The sequence below is a fragment of the Rana temporaria genome, chromosome 1 (genome assembly GCF_905171775.1).
Source record: "Rana temporaria chromosome 1, aRanTem1.1, whole genome shotgun sequence".
Taxonomy (NCBI): domain Eukaryota; kingdom Metazoa; phylum Chordata; class Amphibia; order Anura; family Ranidae; genus Rana; species Rana temporaria.
The window spans coordinates 632,876,296-632,898,731 of NC_053489.1; the positions used below are offsets into that span (position 1 = coordinate 632,876,296).

General features: G+C 44.7%; 1 protein-coding gene across 1 annotated transcript; it reads left to right on the forward strand.

Moving 5' to 3' along the window:
- The first annotated feature begins 8,392 nt into the window (after positions 1 to 8,392).
- CYTL1 (cytokine like 1) lies at positions 8,393 to 18,332 on the forward strand. The gene is made up of 4 exons (XM_040335412.1): positions 8,393 to 8,617; positions 8,694 to 8,738; positions 14,323 to 14,451; positions 17,685 to 18,332. The coding sequence occupies exons 1-4, from the start codon at positions 8,474 to 8,476 to the stop codon at positions 17,763 to 17,765; spliced, it is 399 nt and encodes a 132-aa protein (XP_040191346.1). The 5' UTR covers positions 8,393 to 8,473; the 3' UTR covers positions 17,766 to 18,332.
- Positions 18,333 to 22,436: the final 4,104 nt, after the last annotated feature.

The window sequence follows — 22,436 nt, forward strand, 5'->3', positions numbered from 1 at the left end:
TGTTTAAAACATTGTTAAAAAATGCAGCATGCTCAAAAAAATTTTTTGTCGTTTTTCAGAAGCCGAAAAACGATGTGGAGCCCACACACAGTCATTATAAATGACATTTTTTAAAACAACTTTTTTTTCATGACGAAAAATGATCGTGTGTACGCGGCATCAGTCTGCAGTTTGTAGAATTAATGTGTCAGAAAATTGTACAACAATCACAGCAACAGCTGAAACGCTGCATCCAAAATCTGTTTTGGCTCTTATGTATACAACGGAATGTGCTCAACAAGAGAATAAATGTGGAAAGATACATCCTTTAGGTAAACAGATCGGAAAAATTAAAGGGTTGGTCAGACTGTACCCTGCTGCAGAGAGAAGGCATTCAAATCTGATCTCTCATTCTGAAAGAACAAGACCCTTCAAGTGATGATATGGCTGGGCAAATTTCTTAGTTTCTCATATCATTAGGCATAGTGCAGCAGTCCTGAGTATATTCTGTCATCACTGTGCAATGCATTCAGGAAAGTCTATTAATCCGTCTCCCAGGTATTGTAACCACTATGCATATTTATTCTAAAAATTGAATAAAACTGTTTGACGCAATCTAGGCAGCCGCTTTATGCCACATGAGATAACCATTATAAAGAAAATGGAATGAGAGGTTTCGTTTCCAGCACAGAATGACAACAAACAAAACCAGCAGAATGTTAAAAGCCAGGATAAGAACAACCAGTAAAATCGTATAATAATAGGTTATGGATATTTGATGGCTCGTTTTCTGTTTGTAAGCCACAGAAATGCCGAACAATTGATGCTGCAAGTCCCCCACAGTAGGTGAACCCAACTGAAGTGCTGGGTTAGGTGGGGTCTAGGTGCTGAATCAAATTGCATATAGCTAGATTCAGGTAGGGGCGCGCAACTTTAAGGCGGCATAGCGTATCGTATTTACGCTACGCCGCCTTAAATCAGAGTGGCAAGTACTGTATTCACAAAGTACTTGCCTCCTAACTTATGGCGGCGTAGCGTAAATGCGGCGGGCGCAAGCGCGCCTAATTCAGAATAGGCTGAGGGGGCGTGTTTTATGATAATTTGGTTTGACCTGACGTGATTGACGTTTTTTTGGAACGGCGCATGCGCTGTCCGCCTACATTTCCCAGTGTGCATTGCGGCTAAGTAATGATTTAGACATGGACGTAAATGACGTAAATCCCTATTCACGGACGACTTACGCAAACGACGTAAAATTTTCGAATTTCGATGCGGGAACGGCGGCCATACTTTAACATTACTATTCCAACTATTTGATGGAATATCTTTAGGCCTGATAATGCGTTATGTAAACGGCGTATCTGTACTGCGTCGGCCAGGCGTACGTTCGTGAATAGGCGTATCTAGTGATTTACATATTCTACGCCGACCGCAATGGAAGCGCCACCTAGCGGCCAGCCTAAATATTGCACCCTAAGATAGGACGGCGCAAGCCGTCGTATCTTAGATAGGTTTAAGTGTATCTCTGTTTGAGAATACACTTAAACTTAGGACAGCGCAGATTCCGAGTTAGGTCGGCGTATCTACTGATACGCCGACCTAACTCTATGTGAATCTAGCTAATAGTGTACAATAACTATTGTATATACTATGTTGTCTAAAACGCAAAGAAATACTCTAAGAAAAAAAACTTTCAGCTATTATTTTTTTTTTTTTGGCACATTGAAAATGCAATTACCCCTGATAACTGAATAAAATGGATTGCTGCCCTGCCAAAGATTGACTCTACATAAATACCAACCCCCTTCCCTGATTCAGATCAGAGATCTGGACACCTCAGCCAGTAAGGCAATAGACCTGGGAAAAGTTGTCTGCTTTCCGACGCCCTCTCTGATATCTATTCAGCACTGTAAATCTGGAGAGTAAGAAACCATTGGTGCTATTGAGATTTCCTTGTGGGGTCTTAAAGGGGTTGTAAAGGTACATTCCCCCCCCCCCCCTAAATAGCTTCCTTTACCTTAGTGCAGTCCCCCTTCACTTACCTCATCCTTCCATTTTGCTTTTAAATGTCCTTATTTCTTCTGAGAAATCCTCACTTCCTGTTCTTCTGTCTGTAACTCCACACAGTAATGCGAGGCTTTCTCCCTGGTGTGGAGTATCGTGCTCGCCCCCTCCCTTGGACTACAGGAGAGTCAGGACGCTCTCTACGTTGCAGATAGAGAAAGGAGCTGAGTGTTAGTGGGCATCCTGACTCTCCTGTAGTCCAAGGGAGGGGGTGAGCACGACACTCCACACCAGGGAGAAAGCCTCACATTACTGTGTGGAGTTGCAGAAGAAATAAGGACATTTAAAAGCAAAATCGAAGGATAAGGTAAGTGAAGGAGGACTGCACTAAGGTAAAGGAAACTAGAATGGGGAACTGCCTATGTAAACAAGGCATTTCCCTGTTCTGCCTAGTGACATGACAGAGTGATGATCGGGAACATCATGTCATGTCCCAGTGAGCCTATCCTCCTAGAGTTAGAACACGCTGAGGGAACACACTAAGCTCCTTGATCGCCCCCTAGTGGCCCTTTCCGTGCCAGTGTCATTTTTACACTGATAGGTGCATTGTTTTAACACTGATCAATTAAAAAAAAAAAAAAATTCTCAGTCTAGGCCGATACGTATTCTTCTACATATTTTTGGTTAAAAAAAAAAAAATAATCGCAATAAGCGGCTGGTTTGCGCAAAAGTTATAGCGCCTACAAAATAGGGGACAGAATTTTTATTATATTTTTATTTTTTAAATAGTAATGGCGGCGATCTACGATTTTTTTTTTTTTATTATTGGGACTGCGACATTATGGCGGACACTTTTGACACATTTTTGGCACCATTCACATTTATACTGCGATCAGTGCTATAAATATGCACTAATTACTGTATAAATGTGACTGGCAGGGAAGGGGGTTAACACTAGGGGGTGAGGAAGGGGTTAAATGTGTACCCTGCATAGTGTTTCTAACTGTGGGGGAAGGGGACTGACTGGGGGGAGGTGACCGATGTACAAGGGACACAGATCGGTCTCCTCTCTCCCTGACAGGACATGGATCTGTGTGTTTACACACACAGATCCACGTCCTTGTCTCTGTAACCGCCGATCGCGGGTGCCTGGCGGACATCGCGGCCGCCAGGCATGCGCATCGGCATCTCAGTGATGCAGCGTGCACATGCGCACCCCCCCAGTGGCTGGAGGCCGTGTATAGACGACCACCCGGAGACTGGCAACCACACTGCGGTCGTATAAAGTCGTATGGCCGGCAGGAAGTGGTTAAAGTAAGGGTGCGCGTTCTACACCTGTGCGTGTTGTACGCCGATAAATACGGTAAATAATTCAGCAAATGCCGCCCTCGTATTTCTCTCATGACATTTTTACTTCAAATAAATCTATTCTATTACATAAATATTATTGAATGCTGAGTTTTGCTTGCAGCATTTTTTATGATATTGATTTATTTCTCCATCAGTATGTGATCCATAGAAATATGTATTTTGGAAATGAACTCTCTCTACATATATTTTTTAAAGAACCATTTAAACTACCCAGTTTATTTTTAGACTTGTCTACGGGGTCAGACAGAAGAACACTTGTAATGAGGCGTCCCAAGCAGGCCAGACATGGATTCATTAGAAGTTACTGTACTTGTTATGAAATCCATGTTGTCGTATAGTTCATTCGGTGATATAGAGCCTCAAAACAACATAATTACCGTATGGCTGAACAGGGAACGCGGTAGAGTTAGTGGATTCTACGCTTTCAGATGTATGCAAGGAATTTTGCTCCAAACAAAATGTCCTTTCAGAATAAAATAATGAAACTCTGTTTCTGGTCAACTTCTACAAAATAACATTGCGTTTCTCAGAAGATTTTCTCATACGATAATGTGCCCTTTATTTCGTGCCAGACAGGAAGACATTCTTGGTTTGTGTACGTTTTTGAAATAAATTAGGCTAGTAAATTCTAACAAATATGCACATTATACAGCACATCTATATGTAATCTAATGTTCGAGTAAACACATTGGCCCAGATTCAGGTAGGGGCGCGCACTGGTACGGCGGCGCAGCGTACCGTTTTTACACTACGCCTCCGTATATTACTGGAGCTACGATTCATTCACGAAGCATTTGCTCCGTAATTTGCGGCGGCGTTTCGTAAAAGGGGCCGGCGTAAGCGCGCGTAATTTAAATGATCCCGTAGGGGGGCGTGGATCATTTAAATTAGGCGCGTTCCCTCGCCGAACGTACTGCGCATGCTCCGTCTGGAAAATTTCCCGACGTGCATTGTGGTAAATGACGTCGCAAGGACGTCATTTGCTTCGACGTGAACGTAAATGGCGTCCAGCGCCATTCACGATCCACTTATGCAAATGACGCAAATTTCGAAAATCGTGACGCGGGAACGACGTCCATACTTACCATTGGCTGCGCCTCCTAATAGCAGGAGCAGCCTTACGACGGAAGCGACGTACGCAAACGACGTAAAACTCAAACGCTGGGCGCGCGTACGTTTGTGAATCGGCGTGAGTATGCTATGTGGATACTCTACGCTGACCACTATGGGAACGCCACCTAGCGGCCAGCGTCAGATTGCACCCTAAGATACGACAGCATAAGAGACTTATGCCAGTCGTATCTTAGGCTACAGTCGGCGTATCTAGCTTTCTGAATACAGAAAATAGATACGCCGGCGTAGCGTTTGAATTACGCGGCGTATCTATGGATACGCCTGCGTAATTCTTTACAGAATCTACCCCACTGTATGTATGTATGTATCCATTGTAAATGTATGTAGTGAGCACTTGGCACACGCTGCTGAAGATTTTCAGTATTATTGGAGACAGGTGGGACCCGCCCGTGCAATGCTGGCAGTGCCAGCAATCAGTCTGTTCTGTTTTCTCATACTTCAGCTTTGGAGAAATACATTTAATCAGCACTTGTAGTGTGGGGTCACGCAAGTCTGTGTTTAGTTTGGCCAAGGCAAGGAGACGTCATATGGAGGCATCTGCTGTGTACTACTTGTCTTCCATTCCTGCATCTCTTTAAAGGAGAAGTGTAGCAAAGCTGTTTTGGGTATACTTCTCCTTCACAGTTCATTCTGCACTCCTGTAACCTGTTTTAGCCGACAAGCAGGCTAAAGTCGGCTGACATCACTCAGCCAAGCCAGGCTTGGGAAAGATCCCGGGCCAGATTCACATAGGTCACGCGGATCTTTAGATCCGCTAACCTATGTGATTTAAGATCCGCCGCCGCAAGTTTTTAAGGCAAGTGGTTAATTCACAAAGCACTTACCTCAAAACTTGCGGCGGCGTATCGTAAATCCCCCGGGCGGAATTCAAATTCCGCAGCTAGGGGGAGTGTAGTATTTAAATCGGGCGCGTTCCCGCGCCGATTTAACTGCGCATGCGCCGTCCGCGAATTTTCCCGGCGTGCATTGCTCCCAATGACGTCGCTAGGACGTCATTGGTTTCGGGGTGAGCGTAACTTGCGTCCAGCGCTTTTGTGAATCGACTTACGCAAACGACGTAAAAATTTCAAAATTCGACGCGGGAACGACGGCCATACTTAACATTGGCTGCGCCTCATAGACCCAGGGGTAACTATACCCCGGAAAAAGCCGAACGCAAACGACGTAAAAAAAAAAACGGCGGTCGTTCGTTTCGGAATCGGCGTAACTGCTCATCAGCATAATCGTTGTGTAAAACATAGGGAAGCGCCACCTAGCGGCCGGCCTGGAATTGCAGCCTAAGATCCGACGGTGTAACACAGTTAGGGATATCTATGCGTAACTGATTCTATGAATCAGTCGCATAGATACGACCGGCACAACTCAGACATACGACGGTGTATCAGGAGATACACCGTTGTATCTCTATGTGAATCTGGCCCCCCGACTTTACAGCTTCCGCCCCCACACAGCCCAGTGAGTGCTGGAGGGGCAGAGAAGAGAGTCGATGACTGACAATCACTTGCTTCCTGCTCAATGAAGGCTGAGAGCCAAGCCATTGGCGGTCTTTGATTGCTTGGTTCTCAATCTTAGGCCTGGTACACACCACAAGCTCCCCTGCAGTGTTATTGTGTTCTGAGAGGGGGACGGACTCCGGCCAGAGCACTCCAGTCAGCGTTCTTAGCTATCTGGAGCCAATCGGTGACCATTTTTGTTCATGCCCTTTTCGGACCTGCTGCGGTACACCCAAGGACCAATGCTAAAGGCTGCTCCTATTTGATGGGAGAGTCAGACGAAATTGTGTTTTTGCATACATTTTTTCTATTTTTATACATTTGAGGTGTATGTTTACGTAAACTATATTTTCGACTGAAAAGAACATGGTCGTTGATTGGCAAGAGTGGATGGAGTGAAAGCAGCGCAGCCATTGGCTCGCGCTGCTGTCAATTACATCCAATGACGCACCGCGCCGGGGGCGGGCCCAAGTGATACAGTGAGTGGCTATAACAGCCGGCTGTATCACGGGAACACGCCCGCAAGGACTCCACACCATGAGAGCTCTCATGAAGGTGGAAAGTTCTTGCGGGCAGGACCAGAGACAGCCGCCGAGGGACCCCAGAAGACGTGGATAGGGGCCACTCTGTGTAATACGATCTGCACAGTGGAAGTAAGTATAACATGTTTGGTATTTTAAAAAATAAATAAAAAATTCTCTTTACAACCCCTTTTAAAGCGGGGGTTTACCCCCCCAAAAAAATTTAATATTACATCTAGCAGAGCCAGCATAGTAAGGGCATTTACTTTCGGCCTTTTTTTTTTCTCGGTACATACCTTTTATATTCTGTTTTTGTCCAGGGCTTCCGGGTTCCGATGACTGCGGGACTGGGCGTTCCTATCCTTCCACTCGATGATTGATGGCTTGTGAAACAGGTGACCTGTCGCACAACGCGCGTCACCAGATGTCGGGAAATAGCCGAGCTGCGAGTCGGCACTATACGGCGCCTGCGCAGTCAGCTCTACACGGCGCAGGTGCCGTATAGTGCCGACTCGCAGCTCGGCTATTTCCGGAAATCTGGTGACGCGCGTTGTGCGACAGGTCACCTGTTTCACAAGCCGTCAATCATCGAACGGAAGGATAGGAACGCCCAGTCCCGCAGTCATCGGAACCCTGAGGCAGGGATAGGAACGCCCAGTCCCGGAGTCATCAGAACGCGGAAGCCCTGGACCAAATCAGAATATAAAGGTATGTACGGAGGGAAAAAAAAAAAAACCCTGCCGAAAGTATATGCCCTTACTATGCTGGCTCTAATGTTAAAAATGTGTTTTTAGGGGGAACCTCCACTTTAAAGGGGAGGTTCACCCTAAAAACGACTTTCCCTTATTACACTGGCCCCCCACATTACAATACGATTATGCCTATTAGTTTTTTTTTGATGCTGTACATACCTTCGTACAGCTATTCACCCGTGGCTTCCGGGTTGCGAGTCCCGCGGGAGTGGGCGTACCTTCGTACAGCATATTCACCCGTGGCTTCCGGGTTGCGAGTCCCGCGGGAGTGGGCGTTCCTAACATGGTGGTGATTGACGTTTTGACAAAAAACGAGCTCCCCCCCGTCGCGTAAGCCGCGTCACGATTGGCGAAAGGAGCCGAACGGCGAGTCGGCGCTATACTGCGCCTGCGCATTGCCGTTCGGCTCCTTTCGCCAATCGTGACGCGGCTTACGCGACGGGGGGGAGCTCGTTTTTTGTCAAAACGTCAATCACCACCATGTTAGGAACGCCCACTCCCGCGGGACTCGCAACCCGGAAGCCACGGGTGAATATGCTGTACGAAGGTATGTACAGCATCAAAAAAAAAACTAATAGGCATAATCGTATTGTAATGTGGGGGGGGGGGGGGCAGTGTAATAAGGGAAAGTCGTTTTTAGGGTGAACCTCCCCTTTAAGTTTCACATATGCAATGCATACTAGAACATTATGCCTTTGCCTTGCAGGTAAAAAAAAAAAAAACGTGCAGCAGTTTACAACCGCTTTAAATTGTTCAGTAACTATTTTGGTTTCCCTTTAACCAGAATATAGCAATCATTTTTCATCCAGTAAGGGGTAAAAAATAAATAAAAAAAGCAAAAGGAAAAAGCTACATCTCTTTGCTTCAATTTTAATAATTCACCTCCAATAAACCTGGACGGAAAGAAGCCCAATTTATTATTTACAGATGTGTCCACAGAATTTCTTCTGTGCATGCGTGTTTTTGGTAATTGTATTTCAATCTACTTTTTGGAAATGCAGGAAACTTGTTCCTGACATGGCTTCAATGTAAATATTCATCTCAACTCTTGGCATTCCGCCTAGAATCTTTTTTTTTTTTTTTTTCCCTGTGTTTTTTTCTCTCCCCTCGATTCAGCTGTCTGTATAAATTGGTGTTGACTGCCTGTCTCTGTGTCCATTGATTTACAAACCGCAGCAAGAGCCATTAGCAGCCCTCTGCTGACATACTGCAAACAGTAATGAAGCTTTTTCTGAGTTTCTTAGCACTTAATATATTGTTTCTGTTCACATACTCTGCGCCCCCAACGTGCTACTCCAGAGTGGTCGCCCTGAGCAAAGAGATCACGCAATCGTACAAAACGCTGCAGAAGTTTGTACCCGCTGTAAGTAACTGGCGGGTAATGTGGGCACATTGGAGTAACACAAGACTTCATTTCTAACAGCTATTGTCTGTTACAGGGACCATGCAAGGATTCTCTTCCAACTCTGTACCTGGACATCCATGTGAGTACTCATTTCATATATATATATATTTTTAGATACCATATTTGCAACTGGCCACCTAATGTTTTGTCTCATTTTTTTATGAATATATTTTAGTTGTTAGATTAGAATTACTCATCATGACTAGGGTCATAGGTGTGCGCAGCCTATTGCATTAGGGTGTGCACCCCAAAGCAATATGGCAATGGACAGTGTCGGTATAGCAGTGGACGATGTGGAAAGGGTAGAGACTGGTGTCAGTTTATTTTTTATATTTTTTTATTATTACTTTTTCACAATTTTATAATTTTTTTTTACAATATATTCAGTTTTTTTTACAATATTATATATTTTTTTACATTTTTTTGGAGCCCCATGGTGGCCTAGGTGAAATATTAGGGGTCTAAACAGACCCCTGATGTCTCGCTTTTGAGACAGAGAAAGAAAAGGAGGAAAGAGATTGCCCAGTTCCTTTATCTGCAGCCAAGTAGCAGGGGGAATCTGCCCAGCACAGGGTCATTAGGGTGTGCCCGGGCACACCTGGCACACCCTGTGCGCACACCTATGACTAGGGTGTAGTACAGTAAAACCTTGGATTGCAAGCATAGTTCGTTCCGGAAACATGCTTGTAATCCAAAGCACTTGTATATCAAAGCGAATTTCTCCATAAGAAATAATGGGAACTCAAATGATTTGTTCCACAACCATTAAGACCTTCAGTTTATAGTCCATCTAAAAAGATTATAGCAATGTGATGTGTACAAGTTGTGTAACTATAAAATGCCCATCCACAAATGGAAGCCTCCACAAGAGGATTAGAAGCAAAATCCAGCAGAAGCTCCTGAGTATAAAAGAGAAGAGAGGCGCCTCTAAGTGCCCATTCACACCTAGGCGTATATACGCCTGTAGTGCGACGCCGCAGCAGCCCCTGATACGCTGGAGGGGTGAGTTTACATTGTCGGCTATGGAGATGGTTCACATCTCCACGCCGAAACGCCTGAAGCCCAAAACAAGTCCCGGACCTTTTTTTCAGGCGGCGTTCGGCCATAGCTGACAATGTCTAGGTGTGAATGCAGCCTTAGTGTAGCAATATGGTTACATTTAATGGAGGTACAACATTTAGCAATTCACATGGTTGATGATTAAAACAGGCACATCTAAGTATGCAGGGATCCGGGGTAAAGCTGTCCACATAGACCGTCCTCCTCACCGCCGGCTCCAGGGGCGGACTGACCATTGAGTTACTCGGGCACTGCCCGAGGGCCCCATGTCACTAGAGGGCCCCATCAGGGTTGCCAGGCTCAGTAAAACCAGGGACAGTATGTAAAAATATGTTTTTTTTACATCTGTCCCTGATATGTCTGAAACCAACATGCTTCTGATGTGAAAATCCCGAGATTTTAGCTGCCCCGCCTCTGCAGTGCCTCCTGGCGTGGTGGCCATCTGTAAGCACAGGGGCCCTATAGTCTTCTATTGCCCCATGAGTTGTCAGTCCACCCCTGGCCGGCTCTCACCGTTGTCATTCTGCAAACGTGACCGGGAAGACTACCCTGCAGTAGTGCTATCTGAAAACGAGGCTTGGACAGCTCGTGGAGCGCAGTGTGGAAGGGATGCCGTCAATGGCAGGAGGAGGTATGGTCTATATTATTATTATTATTATTATTATTATTATTATACAGGATTTATATAGTGCCAACAGTTTGCACAGCGCTTTACACCAGGGAAGACAGTACAGTCACAATACAATTCAATACACGAGGGATCAGAGGGCCTTGCTTGTTAGAGCTTACAATCTAGACATATATATGGACACCTTTACCCCGGATTCCTGCATACTTGGATTTGCCTGTTTTAATCATCAACCATGTGAGTTTCTAAATGTTGTACCTTCATTAAGTACTTTGGCTGCCAAATGACCGGGCCACTTTTTGCGATTCGGCACTGCTTCCCTCTAACTGACAATTGCGCGGTCATGCGACGCGGCTCCCAAACAAGATTCACGTCCTTTTTTTCTCACAAATAGAGCTTTCTTTTGGTGGTATTTGATCACCTCTAAAAAAAAAAAAAGCCTAATCAAAAAAAAAAAAAAGCCTAATCAAAAAAAAGCATTTTTGCTATAATAAATATCCCCAAACAATATATAACAAAACAAACAACATACGCATTCTTCTACATTATTTGGTAAAAAAAAACGCAATCAGCGTTTATTGATTGGTTTGCACAAAAGTTATAGCGTCTACAAAATATGGGATAATTTATGGCATTTTAATTAAGATTTTATTTTTATTTTTTTACTAGTAAAAAAGACTGTCAATTTAAGAATAAAAAACTGATTGGCACTGATAGGCGGCACTGATGGACACTGATAGGTGGCATTAGATAGGCAGCACTGATGAGAAGCTACTGACAGGCATTACTGAGTGGCACTGATTTGCATTTTTTATGCACTGATTGGCACTGTTGGGGGCACTGATTGGCACATATGATATTTTGTGGATATACAGACACTCAAAATACGAGCACCTCATCCCATGTATGCGAATACAAAAAGGAGGGAATGGGTACCTAGGAACCCTGGGACTATGAAGCGGTGGTAATGAAGTGTAACAAGACACCAATTTTAGAAAAATAGAAAAAAAAATTATTCATTATTACATACAAATGTAAATAAATAAAGAACCAACTGAAGTCTTTAAATAAACGAACTTCAACAATGTGAAACGACTCGTAGTTGTAGTTCACTCGACATGTTTCGCTCGCATTTGAGCTTCCTCAAGAGCTTAGAACTAACTACAATGTATCTAGAGAAATAAGGGTAAGACAGATGGTCAATGAAATAATATACATATAGCAAATATGTTTGTCAAAAACATATAGATGTAACAAAACAACTGATTGGCACAGTTGTGGGCACTGACAGGCGTTTATTATGTGTTCAGGCTGGCAGGTGTTGGGCACTGATTGGCACCTTTTGATGGGGGCTGTGCTGATAATCAATGTGCTGATAATCAGCACAGATCCCCCCCCCCCCCCCCGACAGGGAGAGCCGCCGATCGTCTCTCCCTGTCGGCGTGAACCTGGGAAAGACATTTACCGGCACTTCCTGGTTCACGCAATGATAAATGCTTAGCACGGACATGAGATTTAAATCTTATGCACATTTTGGAGAAATAAGGGAGGTATCATGTTCCGTACAACTTTCCACTCAATTTGGGCTTTGTCATATTTTGGCTCCAGCACTGAATCCAGCTCTGGAATGAGATTGTGTTCTAGAGGAAAAAAAGATATATACAGTATATGTACAATTTTACAAATATGCATTTAAAGTGTGCCAAAGGATTTTAAGAACAAGTAAACTTCTCTTTTTAAGGTAGGATCACCCTCACAGAAACTTTGGTCCTCTAAAAAAGAATGATTTTTAGTTCTACTTTATATGTACTGTTGTGCTCATGAGTTTATACACCCTGACAGAATTTATGATTTCTTGGCCATTTTTCAGAGAATATGAATAACACAAAAACATTTATTTCACTCATGGTTAGTGTTTGGCTGAAGTTATTTATTATCAATCAACTGTTTTTTTTGTTGTTTTTTTTTTAAATCATAATCACAACAGAAACTACCCAAATGACCCTGGTGATTTTGGCCTGATAGCCATTCAAACCCCTTTGTGCATGTTATTAAAGGTAACCATCCTCACCTGTGATCTGTTTGATTGTAATTAGTGTGTGTGTATATAAAAGGTCAATGACAGACCCTTGCATCTTTCATCCAGTGCTGTCATTCATCCAGAAAGACATTACTATGCAAATGCCACAAAATATTCCGATTTTATAATACGCCAAACAGCACAGAGACAAGCCTCAAACCTTCTGGCACAAAGTCATTTGGAGCGATGAGACCAAAATTTGGGCTTTTTGGCCACAACCATAAACACTACATTTTGGAGAGGAGTCAATAAGGCCTATGATGAAAAGTACACCATTCCTACTGTGAAACACGGAGGTGGATCGCTGATGTTTTGGGGATGTGTGAGCTACAAAGGCACAGGAAGTTTGGTCAAAATTGATGGCAAGATGAATGCAGTATGCTATCAAAAAATACTGGAGGAACATTTTGCATTCATCAGCCAGGAAGCCGCGCATGGGACGTACTTGGACATTCCAGCACAACAATGACCCCAAAACACAAGGCCAGGTCGACCTGTCATTGGCTACAGCAGAATAAAGTGAAGGTTCTGGAGGGGTCATCTCAGGCTCCTGACCTCAATATCATTGAGCCACTCTGGGGAGATCTCAAACATGCAGTTCATGCAAGACAGCCCAAGAATTTCCAGGAACTGGAGGCTTTTTGCCAAGAGGAATGGACAGCTTTACCTTCTGAGAAGATAAAGATCCTCATCCACAAAATACTTCAAGCTGTCATTGATGTTAAAGGGGGCAATACACGGTATTAAGAACTGGGGTATGTAAACTTTTGATCAGGGTCATTTGAGTAGTTTCTGTTGTGATTATGATTTAAAAAGAGTAAAAACAGTTGATTGATAAAAAAACTTATGAGCACAACTGTAAATGTCACCTTGAGCTATTGCTCTCCCTAAACAGCAGGCTTTTTTTTTTCAATGTGTGGTAAAATCTGTTAAAAGGAGATAATAGCTCCACCTACTGGCTAAATTGAAAATGACACAATATCCATATGCAATACAGTGATACCTCGGTTCACGAACTTAATTCGTGAACTGACTCTGGTCGCGAACCGAATTGGTCGCGAACCGAGGCACATTTTCCCATAGGGTTCAATGTAAATCCGGTTAATCCGTGCTGACCTTTTTTTGGGGGTTTTTGAAGCACAAAAATATGAAACAAATTACAATACACATTAGTACATCATAGTAATGTATATTTTCTTCACAACCTTGCTGTCACCTTTACTACTGCTCTGCACTTTATTTTTGCCACCATGCTTGCGCTGCACATTCTTGTCACTTGCATTTCCACTTTGCACATTGTCACTTGCATTTCCACTTTGCACATTGTCACTTGCATTTCCACTTTGCACATTGTCACCTGCATTGCTGTTCTTGTCACCTTCATTGCTGCTCCGCACTTTCTTCTTTCCACTATGCTTCTTGGGAGCCATATTGGGTGTCCAGTGAACTGTACAATATAGCAAAGACAGTACTGTAGTACAGTACAGTACTGTATGTGCTAAAAAGCACACCAAAAATTCAAAAATCACTTAAAATGTTTGCAGAGTACTCACAGCACTTCTTTCTGTGTGTCTTCTTCTCTCCACGGTCTTCCTACAGAAAGTCACGACCATGTGACAGCCTGGAAATAGCATTAAAATGTCCGTGGCTCCTGTTCGTGAACCGAGGCGGAGTTCGTGAACCGGAGCATATTTTTATGAACTTTTCTGTTCGTGAACCGAGTTGTTCGTGAACAGAAGCGTTCGTGAACCGAGGTATTACTGTATTTCAAATTTCTGTGACTAAAATAAAAATATATTTTATTACCATGAAGTGTTTGATAGTTTGGATGGAGAGGCTTAGCAGTAAAGTATCTATGAATTTACTCCATTTTATTGTAAAATGCTCTTGTTTCAGAATTCCTGTGTAATGACAAAACTGCGCGACTTTGTCTCAGCTCCAAACTGTGGAAGACTACCAAGGGTGAAGGCTTTAATGAAGAAAGCAAGAAATCTGTACAATATTATGAATACAGCTTGTAAAAGAGTAGGTTTCTACTAATTAAATAATAAAAAAATGAAATGCTTATTGATTTTACTAAAGCTGGGATTTGGAAATTTGATTGGCTAATAAGACCAGCTGCACATTCTGTAGCCAATGCCAGCTTTCATAAAGAGGAAGTTCTTCAAAAATGAAATAGCCAGGCCACTCTAAATCACCAGAGCATTGAAACGTTCTGGTAGAGTTGAAGCTCCTCCCACTCCCCCACACTTTGGGCCAGATCCACAGTGAGAGTACCCCGGCGTATCTACTGATACGCCGGCGTACTTTCAAATTTCCCGCGTCGTATCTTTCGTTTGAATCCTCAAACCAAGATACGACGGCATCTGGGTTCGATCCGTCGTCTCTAGTCGGCTTTTTCCGGCGTATAGTTAAAGCTGGTATTTTGCGGCGTATAGATAGACTTGCCATGTTAAGTATGGCCGTCGTTCCTGCATCGAAATTTGAATATTTTTTTTTTGCGTAAGTCGTCCGTGAATAGGGATAGACGTAATTCACGTCTAAGTTAAAAAAATTACGTTGTTGCGACGTTATTTCGCGCAATGCACAGCGGGAAATTTCGAAACGGAGCATGCGCAGTTCATTCGGCGCGGGGACGCGCTTCATTTAAATGGATCACACCCCCTAATCGCCGATTTGAATTCCGCCGTCAAAGATACACTGCGCCGCCGTAACTTACGGCGCAAATTCGTTGTGGATTTGAAACAAAGCCAAGTAAGTTACTGCGGCGTAGCGTATCTTAGATACGCTGCGCCGGTGCCGATCTATGTGGATCTGGCCCTTTGTTTTTGCCAAAGAGGCACTAAATATGTATGGAGATATTTGGGAGTATGCTATCTTGCATGTGAAAGGGTGATTAAAGCGGGAGTTCACCCAATGATGTTTTTTTTTTATCTTTTCCCCTTAGATGGATGCTCGTTTTGTCTAGGGGAATCGGCTATTTGTTTTAAAATATGAGCCGTACTTACCCGTTTTCGAGATGCATCTTCTCCGTCGCTTCCGGGTATGGGTCTTCGGGAGCGGGCGTTCCTTCTTGATTGACAGTCTTCCGAGAGGCTTCCGACGGTCGCATCCATCGCGTCACTAGTAGCCGAAAGAAGCCGAACGTCGGTGGGGCTCTATACTGCGCCTGCGCACCGACGTTCGTCTTCTTTCGGAAAAGCGTGACGCGATGGATGCGACCGTCAGAAGCCTCTCGGAAGACTGTCAATCAAAATAGGAACGCCCAGTCCCGCAGCCCATACCCGGAAGCGGCGGAGAAGATGCATCTCGTAAACGGTAAGTACTGCTCATATCTTAAAGTGTAAGTAAACCCACCTATCATTTTCAGGCAAGGAAGCTGCCATCTTGGCCTATGTTTAATCTTCAACTGCCATGATGCTGCACATGTGATCAGTTATGACACCAGCTATTGGATAGTTTGACAGTTTGGTTGAGAGCACAACCAATGTGACAGTTAGCAATCCCGGCATGCCGGAAATGTAACTGCTTTTTGAAACTGTTAAATCGATGGGTTTACTTCCACTTTAAAGCAACTAGCCGATTCCCCTAGACAAAACGAGCATGAAGCTAAGGGGAAAAAGAGTCATGTACGGGTGAACCTCCGCTTTAATATGTCAGTTTTAATGCACATGAGGAAAAAATATATATTTTGAAAACATTAGTTGTCAGGCCCAGTTCTCTGCCAAAAGCTAACACAATAGAATCTTACACTTCACACATGTGCTATACTTGTTGGCAGGTGCAGTTGGTTTTTCTGCCACTAGATGGCTTTATTGCCATTATGGCATGGTAAGGGGGAAAGTTATAAGCAGATGTTAGATCCTCTTTTTAAGAACCCCCTCCTGTAGTGATGCAGTGGGTGGAGCTTTTGCCCATATAAATGCCAGCTGTGGGTGGGGCCCGGTGAGTAAGGGATATGGGAAAAGGACACTTAAGAGCTGCAAAGATGTTATCATGTGCTGAGCTGATCTAAAGAGACCCGCACAGGGCTGAATTCACAGGGGAAGTGGCACAGATCTTGTAAGAACTAGCTGTAGTCGCCTTGTTTACCCCTGACCTTCTTCTGCAGTTCCTGTAGAGTGGTGCATAAGACCGTGGGGGGCCTGGACAGAGTCTCCTAAATGTGAGTGACAGTGAAACCTGGAAATAGGAGTCATCAGGGAGTGTGCCCAGCTGGGCAAAACTATGGATGGGGCATTGGGAAGAGAAGGCAGTATACTAATGGAAGGACCTTGCCCCCTGACCTTCAGTCCTAGGTATACCTTAGTATACCTGGGGAGGTGGTTCCAGTTCTGTGGTGCTCCCGAGGAGAGGAAGGTAGGAGAGGAAGATGGCTAAAATGTATGTACGTGTGCTCTTCACTGAAATCATTGCTGCAAGATGAAAATTCATGCTAGTGGCACTGTGCGAGGAAACATCTGCTATTATGTGAAATGTCATGGGAAGTATTGTGAAGACATAAAGCCACAGTAAAGTGCTGAAAATGCATTCATTTAAAGCGGTAGTAAAGCCCCTGCTGTTTTTTTTTATATCTGAAAAGCAAAAGCCATAATGAGCTAGTATGCACCGCATACTAGCTCATTATGAAATACTTACCTTGGAACAAGGTTAGGGGAACTTACCTGGTCCACGCCAAGGGAGATGACATCTTGCCTCGGCGTGTCTTGCGGGAATCGCCACTCCAGCGCTGTGATTGGCTGGAGCGGCGATGACCTCACTCCCACGCATGCGCGGGAGACTTCTGTCCGGCAAGGTTTAGCGGCTGCCGGCCCTTTAGCCAAAGATCCCCGCTGCGCATGAGTCAGCCCCCGGTAGTTGTGGGGGTGTGCGGGCAAGGGGCTTATCGGAATCAGGAAGCCCCCTTTAACAAGGCAGCCCCCAGATCCTGCTTTTTAATAACTAAGTGGCGGGGTGATGTCACCTGGTGAACCCACCCCCTTGTGACGTCATTGACTGAGGGCATGCTGGGTCATTGACGTCACAAGAGGTGGTGTCACAGATATTCACTCGTTGTTAGGGAAGCTGTCGGCCCCTCTCCTGAGTCAGGGCTCTTAACACTGCCTGAGCACAGCAGCAGCAGCTAAGTTAGGTGGCCGTGAGGCCCCTGTAAATGCGAGGCCTTAGGCGACCGCCTAGTTTGCAGGGGGCAGGCATGGGTTGTCAAAATGTACTGTTTGCCATTAAAGTTTCTTATCTTTTCTTTTCCTCGTTTTCAGGACTTGGTCTTCTTTACTGATGATTGTGAAGCTCTTGAGTATCTGCCAACTCCAACACCCACTGCAGTCATTTTGAGATAAAGTGTATGATGTTTGGGGGCTAGAAAATCCCTTGATACTGGTAGACACACTAACTTCTTAGAGCTGAAACTTCTGTCTGATGGGTGAACAATGGCAGGAACCTATTAAATCTAAGTGACCATTAGGAAACACAAAGAAAGTTTCTAAAAAGAAAGCACATAGTTCACTTATGGTCTTTGATGGATGGACGGTTAGAAGAGAAACTATTATATTTTCATCTTTTGGACATCTTGTTCAACATCCTCTTACTCTGTACACCCCGGAGTGTATGTAATATCATAAGAAAAATAATTGGATAAAATTGTACTCTTGCTCGTCTTCCAAGATTCTTCTTATCCTTGGAACTAGACTTTGTAGTCCTAAAAGCTCATAAATTATCTTGTCATTTAATATCTTTTCCCACCAACAATGTATAAACTCCAGAACACTTCAGTTCTTATCTTATTTCTTGGTGGACAAATGCAGTAAATATGTCACCCTTTTGTGTTCAGCTCTCACTATTGACTTTTAAGTAAATACAACAGTTTTATAGTCATTTTCTAAATAAATGCATCATTGTGTTTGAAATGTGTACTGCTATTTATGAAAAAAAAATTGAATGGGTTTATTCATTCATAATATTCTGGAAAGTGAAAGGCTACAAGAGAGCAGGAATGATATGATAAGGCATTCAAAGGACACTGAGTAAGCTGGGCTTAGATGGGGAAACCCGTTTCCTCTTCTCACATTAAATCAGTCCTCTTAGTAACATTACAAAGCAACAGAAGAAAATTCCTGACATACCACAATGACATAAAAAAAAATAAAAAAAGCTTTTACATTTTATCTAACCTATGTCTACCTGGAAAAAAACCTTGTACCTTTTATCATTATAAATCAGTACTTCAGATCCAGACAAGTGACTATACCTAGGCGTGATTGTACCATCATGGAAAAACAACCCCACACCATAATCCCCCCCCCCCCCCCCCCTCCACCAAATGATTTGGACCAGTGCACAAAGCAATGCATTGCCATTGGCTGAGAGTGCTGATTGGATACTGATCGGCAGACTTTTTTCAGTCATGGCCCTTGACAGAAGCTGGCCAAACATCCTGCTTCTGCCGGGCCGGCTGCCTAAACGGTTTCTATTGAACCGGCCGATGCTGCCCAATATTGTATGGCCCTTTACTTAGCACTGCCACTCAAGTCTTTACAGTGCACACCTGTATCCCAATCAAGAATGGTTAAAGTGGAGTTTCACCCAAAAGTGGAACTTCCTCTCATCTGTCTCCTCCCCCCCTCCGGTGCCACATTTGGCACCTTTCAGAGGGGGGGGGGGGTACCTGTTTTTGACAGGTATCTTGTCCCCACTTCAGCCCGACCTCGTCGTGGCAAGGTATGTCAGAAGTCCGGCTACCTACTTCCTCCTTTCCCTGCCACCGGGCCACTAAGAGAGCGCAGCACGCTTCGTGCTTGCACAGTAGGGGCCCAGCTGTAAAGCCTCAAGGCTTTTTTGCCAGGTTTCCTGACTGGCAATTGTGGCGGCAGCCAGGGCTGTTTGAAGGAATTTGGGGGCCCCAAGCAAAATTGACATGGAGGGCCCCCAACCGCCCCCCCCATGCAAAGCCCCCCCCCAGTTCTTTTTACTCCCCCCCGGGCCCCCTCCCTATGTTATTTTTACGCCCCCCCTCCCTACCAGGTCCGTACCGCGTGGCATGAGATTTCGTTTCCTGTTCCCGGCCTAACTGAAAGGAAGTGAGTACTCAGTGTGCACTTCCTGTCAGTCCAGCCGGGAACAGGAAACTGAATCTCCTGTACCGCATGGTAAGTGGCCGGATTCCGGACTGACAGGAGGAAGGAAGAGGAGCTCGGACACACTACAGAGAAGGGGAAGTGATGACTCAAGGCTCTCTATAGAGCGCTCAGGCGGCTGCAGAATATAGAAAGCGTGGCAAGGGCCCTGATTGGGGCCCCACGCCAGCTCGGGGCCCCAAGCAATTGCTTGGTTTGCCTGCTTTGTAGCGACGGGCCTGGCGGCAGCACCCAACAGGTGATGGAAACAGGACAGGTAAGTATCCCAATATTAAAAGTCAGAAGCTAGAGTACATGTAGCTGCTGGCTTTTAATTTTTGGAAGGGGGGACGGAACTCCGCTTTGGATAGAACATTGGGGATTTAGCTTTTTCTGATCTGTTTTCTCGTGCACCGGTGTGAGTTTTGTCTGTCTCTGACTTCTGTCTAACCGTATTAAATCTTTTATGTGTATTGTTTGGATTGTGCTTATATCCAGTGTGTCTGTGCTTATACTGATCATTGGCCTGTTACCTTACTGCTATTGTCATTTATTGCTATTTACCATCTTAGAAGCTAGACTCTGTCTAGACTATCTGTCTCTGACCAGGTCACTGTCTATCCCTTGCTCTGGCCATCTGTTTGAGGACTTACGTTGCTATAGCATCTGTCCTGTCTGTTGTTTGCCATTTCCCCTGTCAACACAACGGGGCTACCAAACTCTGTGACAATGAAAGCATGAAAAATTTATCAAATGCTAATTCTACATCTAAAATCCAAACAATCACATGTAGCAGGACTCGAGCAGTGCTTTGAGTCACTCCCCTGAAAACATATGGTGATAAAGGCTTCAGGCTTAACGCTGGCTTTCCTTTTCTCTGGGTCAGTGACTCAAATTACTAAAGGTAGAAGGTCAGCATAGTAGCCAGGAAAATGGCATTTTCAGAAGGTGAAAAAAAGAAAGAGCGGAGGGCGCACCGACCTAGTGTGATACTGATATGAGTTTTATTAAAATTGTTTAAAATAAATCATTGTACTCACAAGTGGAGTATAAAATCAGGCCTTGAAAGACAATACAGCAGAAGTCCAACACCATCTGCAAAACACGATAATTGCTTCAATCTATGACCGTTGTTAGGGCTGACGCGTTTCGGGGGCGTACCCCTTTCCTCAGAGCTTGGTGGTCTGCAGTGTTCCCTCTCCGTGGGACTTATGGCAATTTATATACACACACCATTTTCAGAAGGTGGTCATTACTGGCAGCCCCCATTATTCTCTGCTTACAGGCTTATTTTTCAGTATGAATATGATGGAGGTTGGAGATGCAGGTACTGTATCATTACCAAAGAGATTTTTACTTTTTCATGAATATGTATGTTTGGATCCACCTGATGCTCTTGGTTATGCCTGCAGAAGAGACCAGAGCATAGCACATACAAAGCAGTGGCTTATCTCAGGGTGAGGCCACAAAATCGGTCATCCAGGAAAACTGAACCTAGCAGAAGGATTCTCCCCCCAAGATTTGGTTAGGTCTCTGGGGAGGCAGAAGAGGCTACCGGAATGTGATAATTATTTGTATACCATATTAGAACAAAATAAGGTGGGACTTTACATTTACCTTGCAAGGTCTAATAAAGTCAATAGAAAATGATGTAAAAATAACCATATAATTAATTGTAAAAAAAAAATCCGAAAGAACTAGTTAAAAACAGTTACAGTAGAGTTATCCAGGGTGTCGTTATCCCAACTGGAAAATCTGGGTACATGGCCTACGTGTTTCGTAGGATAACCCGCTTCATCAGGGCCTTGGATTATAACATAGATTATCTATATACTATAATGATATATAAACATATTATTAGCACAAAACAACGTTGTACAACGTTAAACAAGGGTTAAACCTTGGCCTTTGGCTTTAGGCAGGTCTTGTGCCCCTCTCTCAGCTCACCCAGCTTTCCTGGATCTCTCAGCTCTTCAAGTTCTCTCAGCCTTTTTAGTGCCAGCTTTTTGTTGCACAGGCCTACACTCTGGCCTAGGATCTCTTGACACCCTGGGTTCCCTCAGACCTCTGAGACCTCCAGGTTTCCTCAGTCATATGGACTCACATAGCTGCCTTAACTCTCTCAGACAAGGAACCTCCTGAATGCTATGGAGTACTGCAGTGGCGGCTGGTGTTTTTTTTTTGTTAGGGGGTGCTGCAATAATAACCCCCTGTGCGCGTCTGCCAGTTGGTCTGGTACTTACCTGGATAGATATATTCATATAGAGGGGGGTGTCATCCAGCATGGCAGGGTGCGGGCAGCGGTTTCAGGCTGGCGTATGCGGGGGCCAGGCAGCGATTCCAGGCTAGCTGGGTGTGGGGTCCGGGCAGCGGTTTTCAGGCTAGCAGGTGTGGGGTCCAGGCAGCGGCTCCAGGCTAGTGGGTGCAGGGTCCAGGCAGCGATTTCAGGCTAGTGGGTGCAGGGTCCGGGTAGCGGCTCCAGGCTAGTGGATGCGGGGTCAGGGGAGCTGTTCCAGGCTAGTGGGTGCAGGGTCCGGGTAGCGGTTCCAGGCTAGCGGGTGCGTGGTCCGGCCTGGCTGGCTTCCTCTCTGACTCCAGCGGCTTCCTCCGTGACTCCACATCAGGCATCCAATAGGATCACCTTATGTTTTGGGCAATCAGGAAACTGGTCTCATACTTGCTTCCTGATAGGCGGGGGAGAAGATTTTGTGTGAAAATGGCGAAAATGTATTTGCTATCATCACACAACTGGGTGGGATTGGGACGCAGTGTGCCCCAAGTCCACCCGTTTTTGAAGCCTAATAGAGCTTCTGGCTCTAATCATATGCTTCAAAAAACACACCCACCCCATCTCCGCCATAGGAATTTATGCACCGGGCATCCTGAAAGGGGCCAAGC

What these genes read in the sequence shown, in the direction of transcription:
- CYTL1 (XM_040335412.1), top strand. Translation starts at nt 8,474, where the DNA reads ATGAAGCTTTTTCTGAGTTTCTTAGCACTTAATATATTGTTTCTGTTC. An exon ending in CTCTGTACCTGGACATCCAT is followed by an intron (nt 8,739 to 14,322) that starts GTGAGTACTCAT and finishes CTCTTGTTTCAG; the next exon opens with AATTCCTGTGTAATGACAAA. An exon ending in TGAATACAGCTTGTAAAAGA is followed by an intron (nt 14,452 to 17,684) that starts GTAGGTTTCTAC and finishes CCTCGTTTTCAG; the next exon opens with GACTTGGTCTTCTTTACTGA.